We start from the raw sequence: 9,914 nt of genomic DNA on the forward strand, positions 1-9,914 counted from the left end.
CGGACCGGTTCCGGGCCCACGGGTCCATTTGGCCACCTCTACATGTGATCGCTTGACCAATCATTGGCCTCCTCCTTGTATCCTCTTTGGCTCAGTCAATGGATATAGTTGAATTTTGGGTGCCAATAGAAGGAAAATCAAATTTTAATGGAGAAAATGAAAATAAACATTTGGAAAATTATAATAACAGTAATAATACCACATCAATAGCAAGAGAGGTGAGCGGTTCCAAGTTCCTTACGGGTTCCACCTAGAACATGGAACCTACCCGTCGGAACAGGTTCCTCATTTTTTGGAACCCGAAACCTACCCGTCATACCTTGAAACCCGGAACCTACCCCCGTCACAGTTATATGGTCGGGCCTGTGGTACCCGAGAACCTATCAATTTTTTTATTTTCTTTTATTTTTTCATTTTTAGTTAACCAAAATAAGAGTGAACGGTATAACATCTAAGAGAAACTAGATGTGAGTGGTTTTAGGTTCCGTACATATTACATTTAAAACCCGAAACCAATCCATTAGAACGCATTTATCATTTTTTGGAACCCGAAACCTAAAAGTTTGTTTGGCTCCAGATTATACACTCAATATCAGACGCAATAGAACATTGCGGGATTGTGCAAAAATACATACCAAGAAAAATATAAAAATTTATTTCGGGATCTAGGGTCCATGTTTCAGATTCCAGGTTATTGGTAGTGGAACCCGAAATTTATCCATTGGAACAGGTTCCTCAATTTTTGGAACCTGGAACTTACCTTACATACCTTAGAACCTGGAACTAGACCGGATCCTACAGGTTCCGGTTCCAGGTTCTTGATTCTACCTTGGAACCATGCTCACCCCTAAATAGCAGTCGTAATCTTCTGGACACAATTTGTTGCCTTTGCCATTTGGACGGCCGAGATTGGACATCATCAAATCGACTCTCTTTCTGGGGTTGGACCACAATGATTAGATGATGCCGAAGTTGCAGTCTGCTGTATAAGAATATCGAATTTTATTGGCGCGATTGTTTTGGCATTATGCATGTATATTATTGGCCATTTGAAAATTGTCATATGAGCTAGAAAATTCAATCAAAAGATACTACTTCGCCAGGGTGTACTTGGTCCGTGTGTATGTGCGCAAGAGAGAGAAAGTTTTATTGAGTTTATTGCTTTTTCATGTGGTCCTATCGTATGGTAGCGGATGTGGTTAAATACTTGGTAGGAGTGACGTTTAATTATGATGGTCCACTCATATTAATATTTAGAGCCATACTAGCCACCTGGTATATAAAAGCCTTATTCAAATATATGTGTGGATAGGGTGGTTTTCGTTCACTTCTGGGCATTAGTCCAATTGATGTAAGAGATGGTCGAATTTATTGCTTTGTTAAGTGATGCCGTACTTTACAATAAGCAAAATTCGGTAAAAGAGTTTGATTATGCTTAACACAGTAAAAGAGATTTACATGTAAGCAATTTGTTCATGTAATATTTGTCCCATTTAACATGGCGAAATTACTTAAACCCTCCTTTTTAGTCGTTGACAACATTCCCATTAATAATTTGACATTCATCGAAATATTAAGAGTACTGTATGGAATAAAGGACACATGTCACTGACGTTCCATCGCTAGGCAAGAATGCAGGAGTAACTTGCACATCGAACGAGATGCTTGAACGTCGGGACCGATCATGCGAGCATTGAGAATGGTAAATGCTAGAAGTTGGAATGGATTTCTGTTTATTAATAGCAGACAATGCAAATTGCGACATTGTTTAGAGGACCTCAATAATCTATAACATAAATTAAACATAACACCACAACAGTTAGTACATTGAAAAAACTGCAGTTTCTGTATGATTATAAAATTGTTTATCCTCTCATCATAGTACAGTTAAGCAATGAGAAAGCTTAACTGAAAAAAAATATATATATGTATATCTACTCTTAACTGTAAAGAACAAAAAGGATGTCAATTTAAGTTTCTTTTGACTATTCTTATTGACGAGAAGTCCCTTAACAGTACAAAAAGGCGAAGCTAAGTTCTTCTCATAAAATTGAAAATGAAAATGCATAAGTAAATGATTAAAAGAACGATGAATACATATATGGAAAATACATCATTTTGCATATTAAGTTAATTCAAATTTTACACAAGCATTACTATCCACCCTTAATTTGAGAATTTTAACTGCCTACTCTTTGAAATCAATGATATATAATATTTGTTTTTACACTGACGATCTATGCTATACTTGCTCTAAATGAAATTATAAATTGAGACAGCAAGAGTATCCAGAGCCCGTTGCCGGCTCCAAAAGACTAGAGATATCAAACGAAAATTAAATGACACTCTTATTATCCTTAAGATATGTTCCAAAGTTACTCTATTTCGCTACTTGAATTTGTATGCTCTTCAGGAAATACATGTGACTTCATCAATGCCAGAATACCAGTTATCTGGATAGTAAACTTTGTGAGAAAGACCTACCTGTCCTTGTGAATCCATAAACTTTGTGGAGAAATGATCTCATAAGAAAATCCGATTCCAAAAGCTGAAAACTAGTAGGCTATGGCGCACAGTGCAGTATATACTTTCCCACCTACCTTCACACGATATGATGCCGATGTGATTATAAAAGCCTTAACCTTAGATAGAAAGACTAGACAAACCTCATAGATATATCAAGGGAAGATGACTTGAATGATCTCTGAACTTTGACACGATGTGCAACGTGGTCCTTAAAATTTTAATTTATTCAATATGGTCCCCGAACTTCAACCCAATATGCGATGTCGTCCCTAAACTTTTATTTAGTTCAATGTGATCCCTGGATGTTTGGTACCTTCTCAATTTAATCCCTGGACAATATAAAAATGTGCAGTGTTGTTCCTAAACTTGAATTAATGGAAGTACGACATTGACCATTTTCATATAGTTCAAGGACTACATTGAATATGTGCCAAAAGTTCAGAAACCACATTACACATTGAATTAAAGTTCATAGACCATATTGAATAAATTAAAAGTTCCGGAATCACATTGGACGTTAAGCCAAAGTTGAAGAGCTATTTTTGTCATTATCCCATATATTAAATGAAAGCATGAAAGATGGGGATATGTTCATCAGAAATCCTAAAATTTGTCGCGCAAGTGCAATTGAGTCTTAAAGCTTACAAAGATGCAAATGAGTTTTAAAACTTGTCAAATTAGTATAATCGAGTTCTTTCTTTAACATCCTCAATTTGGCTAGTAAAAAATGCTGATATGACATTTTAAAATTAATTTCTCTCTCCTACATGACATTTTTCATTTTTTTTTCAAATCTTATTTAAATTAATTAAAAAATCAAGAAAAGACTAAAATTTAATTTTAAAATGAAAACACCTGAATTGAACACTACATAAATTTCCAACACCCTTATTACATGAAAAGAAAATTAGATTCTTCCCCCCATTCAATTCATTTAATAACCCATTTAATAACCTCTCCCTCTCTCTGCCTATTAATGGCCGACCCTCTGTCTTCCATGGTCTTCCAAACGGGCCCTCTCCACATGATCGACACCGCCACCTCCGTCTGCTTCTTCGTCGTCACCGACACCTTCTTTGGCTACCGCGGTGACCGTGCTAGCTTCTGCCTCCAATACGACACCCGCGCCTCGCTCCTCCAGTCATCAGCTTCACCTTCCCAACCTCCTACCTCGCCAGCGAGATGCGCTACCGAGATGCGTTAAAGGCTCCCTAGCATCTCACTCGAGTGCGACGGAAGGAATGCGGAGGTGGAGGAAGAGGAGCTGCATTAGTTCAAAAGAAAAGGACTTAACTTATCGAAACTTATTCCGCATATGTGTCGAAGCTCAATGACTGAACCAGACAAGTGCTCACACAAACTCTCTCTCCCTCTCTCTCTCTCCCTCCTTGATCGGGCCTGCCCTCGCTAGCCCCGAGCGAGGGCCAACGTTGCCCAGTTCTGGGTTTCCCCAATCCAGATTTGGGTGAGCTGGGCATGTGAGGCTCACCGACCCTCGCTTGAGGCAAGTGAGGTCATGCTCGGGGCTAGTGACAGCTAGCCACCCTCGGCTAGGGCAAGTGATAGGCGGCGGTGGCCCAACCTCACCGGCGAAGTCCTGCCCAGCTGCTTGTCCTCCTTTTTTGTTTTTAATTATTCAATATTTTGCTTTCTAAAATTAAAATTTAGCATTTTATTTATTTTTAATTATTTTAAATAAGATTTGAAAATGAAAATGACAAAAAATGTCATGTAAGAAAGAGAAATTAATTTTAAAATGCCACATCAGCATTTTCCGTTAACTAAGTTAAAGGTGGTAAACTCGATTACATCAATTTGAAAAGTTTTAGGAATCGATTGCATCTTTTGCAATTTTTAGGATTCAATCGCATTTTCATGACAAGTTTTAAGACGTTTGGTAAATATCTCCCATGAAAGATGATATGTGGCCCTGCTACCATATTAAAAATCTAATCTATCAAAGCATACTGCGCAAATGTATTTTATGTCTCAGCAATTCGCATTTTGTTGCATCAAAAGCGTGAAAAGAGAGATAATAGAGAGAGAGAGAGAGAGAGAGAGAGAGAGAGAGAGAGAGAGAGAGAGAGAGAGAAACTCAAGATGGGACGAGATGAGAGCATTGGAAGCTGTCACTGTATATTACCTCAAAAGAAACGAAAAGGATTGCTAGGCCTGTCATTGAAGATTCACACCTTGTTGATCTCCTCTTACCAAGGATTCTCTCATACAACACCGAAACAATCAATTTTAGTATGCTCACATGCAAGCTGTGGGGCCTTGCTGGTCAATGCAGGCGAAGCGAAATCTTGCTTTTTTTTTTAATTTTTAATTTTAAATCAGCATCGGAAATTATTGGACATCTCACATTGCCACGGTCTAGGTATATGTGCTGATAGATAATTCACATGCAACCTCGAATCATAATGAAAAGACAATATCGTGTTGGCATTGGACTCGAACATGTGACGTCAATCTTTTTTCCTAGACGACAATTTCCCATAAACAAGGATCGACCATAATCCGCGTTCATAAATTCAATCATTATGTCATAAATATTTCGTTTAGCCAAATTCTCACACGCACAAATCCTTGAACACTACACCAACCACATCCCCGAGTGATGAGAAGTATGCCAATCCTATCGAAATACTCAACTCCCACATTTAGGGATCAAGAATTGTTTCCCATCTTCTCCTCTTGAGTTGGCTTCTGATTTGTCTACGAGTCCTTTTCGCCTTAGTTGTTTGTCTCTTTTGTCGCTCTTTCAAATTCCATGTCCCACCCCTTATTTTTCCAGTCAAGGCGCCTAATTCATATGCCGGCCCTTTGATCTTAACGTTGTCTCGTTGTTTCTTATGGTCCTATTTCTATCATTCCAAACCAGCTCAAGCTCAACTCCAATATATACCCTTCCCATCACTTTATTTAGCTTCACTTTTAGTGAAAGGAGAATTGGCATACACAATCTATGGATGAAGCGAAGAGAGTAGAAGAAGGACTAGCCGGTGATGGCCAGACGCAGCTTATCAAGGAAGATTGCCAAGGTGACTTGCACAAGAAATTAGACAGAAACGATGGCGGAGATCGCGTTGAAGACGCGCCTGAACAGCCCATGGCCGAGACAGCAGAGGAGCAGCTGCAGGTGGTTAAGCAGAAGAGCAAGAGGGTCGCAACTTTAGATGCATTTAGAGGCCTCACCATAGTGGTAAAATTTGAACTTCTAAAACCCATATATAGGCTATTGCATTATCTGCCAATACGTGTACTTATGAGGCACCTGTTAATTCTTTCCTGATCATAGTTTTGACCTTAAGTACAGGTGATGATACTTGTGGATGATGCCGGGGGAGCGTATGCACGCATCGACCACTCGCCTTGGAACGGTTGCACATTGGCTGATTTTGTCATGCCTTTCTTTCTCTTCATTGTCGGGGTGGCAATTGCCCTTGCTCTCAAGGTACTAGAATTCATGTTCGCCGTCACTCGTCTGGCTATACCTAGAAAATCCGCTCGACTAGAAGTTTTGTTCTTCATTCTGGCTAGTGACAACATAGTTGTACCTTCCAACTTTGAATTAATGGCAGCACCGTCAGTAGAGTTTGAGAGTTTCTATGTTTCATCTAATGGGACATACCGGAGAAATTTTCCGAAATTTCAAGGTTTGGGTGGATAATTTGGAATTGAGAGCTCATGTTAGTTCAATGTCCTAAACTACAAAGTACACATATTTTTTGGTTCACCCTCTGTGGTAACAGGAACATTTGAGAATGTGGTCTATCAGCACAAGTTCTTGATATTGCAGAAAATTCCCAGAATCAAGGATGCAATAAAAAAGATTGTCATAAGGACATTGAAACTTCTTTTCTGGGGCATTCTGTTGCAAGGTAACATCAATACTCCTCTTGGCTTTGTCTCTCCTTTTTGGCCACCCTGAGAACAGTAAACTATTTTTTCTTGGACCCTGCAGCACCGTACTGATGTTTTATAAAGCGTGGTTCTGCCGGCTAAGTATTCGAACAAGCGTTTCATGCTTTCTCAGTCAATTATACAATGTTCTCTCGCAGAAGACAAATTAAAGCTTTTTGGCAACAAAATTCTATCCTAATTGATTAATTAACAAAAGATAATGCAAAAAGATTCAGTGTAATCATCGACTAAATGAGCTCTGCAGGAGGATATTCCCATGCACCTGTTGACCTGTCCTATGGAGTAGACATGAAGCACATACGATGGTGCGGCATCCTCCAGGTTATGTTTGGATTTCAATAATTAGTACTTAGAAGTTCTTCCACAAACTGTCGTATCAGATCAGATTCAAGCCGGCTACCATGCTAACAAATATATGTGTCATGCATTTTTACAGCGAATAGCGCTTGTTTACTTCATCGTAGCTCTAATAGAGACCCTCACCGCAAAGCGCAGACCAATATTACTTGAGCCTGGACATCTATCTATTTTCACAGCATATCGTTGGCAATGGTGAGTTCAATTTTGTGCTTAGATTACAGAGTGTCAACTTATACCTTGACTAATGATCTAAGCGATATATGACCTATCTATGCATGATTAGGATGGGGGGGTTCATCGCTTTTGTAATTTACATGGTGACGACATATGCTTTATATGTTCCTGATTGGAGTTTTGTTGCCCACGACCAGGATGTACCACGGAGATATGCAGTACGTGTTAAATGTCATAACATCTCGGAGATGCTATTAGTTAGAGAAATTATTTCGATTGAAATATTTTGATTTCTTTTGCTCGACTTGTCCCAGGTCAAATGTGGAATGAGAGGACACCTAGGTCCTGCATGCAACGCGGTCAGCTACATCGACCGACAAGTTTGGGGCATCAACCATCTCTATTCGATGCCAGTCTGGCAACGTTTAAAGGTTAGCTTTTAATCATCAGAGAAATTTTTCTAATCTGACTTGTTCTGGTCAGAAGTTTGTTACCCATTGATCTTGCTTGTAGGCTTGCACTCTTAGTTCCCCGAATGCCGGCCCTTTTCGCGAGGATGCTCCTACATGGTGCCTTGCTCCATTTGAGCCAGAAGGCTTATTGAGGTTTTGACAGTTTATCCTAGCCGTGTTTATACATCTCGTTTGGACAGACTAACTTTATGATTGTCCTTTCTTTTTTTTTGGCCTTTCTCAGTACAATTTCTGCCATTCTATCTGGCACCATCGGCATCCACTACGGGCATGTCCTGATTCACTTCAAGGTAAGACCACGGCTTGCGCCTGGACAAATTCGCCTTTCTGGTCGACCTTGAAGGCTCGTAAAGATAGTAATTGGTTTTGCAGGGTCACTCTGAGAGGCTCAAGCAATGGGTCTCAATGGGGCTTTGCTTACTTATCATTGCCATTATCCTCCATTTCACAGATGGTGATCTCCTTCGACTCTTGAATGCTGCCATTGATTCCAACTCTCGTGTTAGAGATCGCATGATTTGAAAGTCTTGTTTTGTAATTTTTTTTTTTCTGGTGGATGATTAAAAGAACCTACCCTTATTTGCAGCCATTCCTATTAACAAGCAGCTATATAGCTTCAGCTATGTCTGCTTCACAGCCGGTGCAGCTGGAATTGTATTTTCTGCCTTCTACATTGTGGTACATTTTTGCAACTTTAGGTACTTAGTTGTCGCAAGATCAAACAAACTGCCGATGCAAATTGACAAACTGTTTTCCGTCCGACTTGGAATTTCACGAATGATCTACAGATCGATGTCTGGGGATTGAGAATGCCCTTCTTATTCTTGGAGTGGATTGGAATGAACGCGATGCTTGTGTTCGTGATGGCTGCACAAGGCATCTTCGCTGCATTCATAAATGGATGGTACTACAAAGATCCACAGAACAATCTGGTAAGTGGTACAGAAAGCCCTATTCATGCAGCATTCACTTCTTGTCGGATAAAACTTTCTGGCCCTAGTTTGAATACAGAAACTGTGCTGGATCATGCAAGCTGAGAAACCTATCCGCTCCTTGAGCAGGTGTATTGGATCCAAAAGCACATATTCATTAACGTTTGGCACTCTGAGCGGTTAGGGACGCTCTTGTACGTGATATTCGCGGAGATAGTTTTCTGGGGAGTCGTCTCCGGTGTCCTGCACAAACTGGGCATATACTGGAAGCTATGAGAACCAACCATCTGCAGATAGCTATGCGTTGCTCCTCTCACATGTTCTGAAATTGCTTCCTTTCTTTTCTCTTGGCTTCTCTTGTACTTTTCGGAAGTTGCTCGGATCTTAATCTACTCGGTTCTACTGTCAGTGTGGGTTTATCGTACATTAGCATATCTTAATTGGGGAAGTGTATTTTGTTTGCCCTGACTAATGCATCTTTTTATAGAACAATTAGCACTGATCCTAGAATGTTTTTGGAAGTAGCATAATTCAAAGGTAGAAATAACATTTGACACGGCTCCTCGAAATTTGCGGAATCTATTTTGTAAGTGACACTCTAATTTCATTGAGGTGCTAGTAACAATTCATTCCATAAGTGGACTGCGACGCTTATCTCAAGAACTTTGAACAGAAAGAAGATTGACAGGAAATAATTTACTCAGACTCACTCTGATTTTGTCTTCCATAATGAACAGTGGTGAGCTGTTACCAACTTCACCAGAGAAGAAGAATGATTAACCTCCAAATGAGGAGCATTAGGAGCAAAAGTCCTCTATAAAAACTCGTAAATAGCATCACAAATCAACTTTTAAGACTATATTTATTCTATTGCGCTAAATGTGAATTTTCTACCAAAAAATACTATGCAATCTTTTTTAACAAAACAAATATTCACATCCGCCAATTTCTCCGCTAGAGTTAACGTGAAGTTTTATTTAAAGTGGTGTTGAACCCCTTCATGTATGTCGCGACCCTCCGTCGGGCGATAAAATCCGGCCGGGGCGAGTAGGGTTAACGAGCCGATCCCTTTTATACATATTTTATTTTTTGTGGGATCGCGGGTCCCTCCCAAGACCCATTACTCGAATCGCGATGTCGGGTAAAATTTATCAAATATCGAAATTGACCTTGTGTGGTCGGGTGGCATGTGCGAGGTGTACATGCAATTTGGAGTCGCCACCGATCGATTTATTGGAAGGTACGATCGGAAAACCTTACCGAGCGGTCGGGAGAAACCGTTCGGTTCCGTGAAAACCAGAGATTATTGGGTCCGGGGACTTGGTTACGCCAAATTTCAAATTGACGCCCTTTCGGTTACCGATGTCGAGTGTTTTTCTAACCTAAGAATTCATGCAGATGCAATATCGGGTGAGGTAGGTTCTAACGGTTCTAGGTGTACATGCGGATGGGGATTTTCTATCCTAACAATCACATTCAGAAAAATTAAAAGCGCAATCAAGGTAAACAAAATCAATCGGAT

General features: G+C 39.9%; 1 protein-coding gene across 1 annotated transcript; it reads left to right on the forward strand.

Annotated features, from left to right (window-relative positions):
* Positions 1-5,451: 5,451 nt before the first annotated feature.
* LOC115748677 (heparan-alpha-glucosaminide N-acetyltransferase-like) lies at positions 5,452-8,869 on the forward strand. Its single transcript, XM_030685248.2, has 13 exons — positions 5,452-5,731; positions 5,846-5,983; positions 6,329-6,410; positions 6,698-6,774; positions 6,890-7,005; positions 7,097-7,205; positions 7,302-7,418; positions 7,501-7,592; positions 7,684-7,750; positions 7,833-7,914; positions 8,047-8,138; positions 8,249-8,392; positions 8,522-8,869. The coding sequence occupies exons 1-13, from the start codon at positions 5,495-5,497 to the stop codon at positions 8,666-8,668; spliced, it is 1,500 nt and encodes a 499-aa protein (XP_030541108.1). The 5' UTR covers positions 5,452-5,494; the 3' UTR covers positions 8,669-8,869.
* The last annotated feature ends 1,045 nt before the right edge of the window (positions 8,870-9,914 follow it).

Source organism: Rhodamnia argentea, chromosome 7, assembly GCF_020921035.1.
Source record: "Rhodamnia argentea isolate NSW1041297 chromosome 7, ASM2092103v1, whole genome shotgun sequence".
In the NCBI taxonomy this organism is placed as follows: Eukaryota; Viridiplantae; Streptophyta; class Magnoliopsida; order Myrtales; family Myrtaceae; genus Rhodamnia; species Rhodamnia argentea.

What these genes read in the sequence shown, in the direction of transcription:
- LOC115748677 (XM_030685248.2), top strand. Translation starts at nt 5,495, where the DNA reads ATGGATGAAGCGAAGAGAGTAGAAGAAGGACTAGCCGGTGATGGCCAG. An exon ending in CAATTGCCCTTGCTCTCAAG is followed by an intron (nt 5,984 to 6,328) that starts GTACTAGAATTC and finishes TTGATATTGCAG; the next exon opens with AAAATTCCCAGAATCAAGGA. An exon ending in TATCCTCCATTTCACAGATG is followed by an intron (nt 7,915 to 8,046) that starts GTGATCTCCTTC and finishes CCTTATTTGCAG; the next exon opens with CCATTCCTATTAACAAGCAG.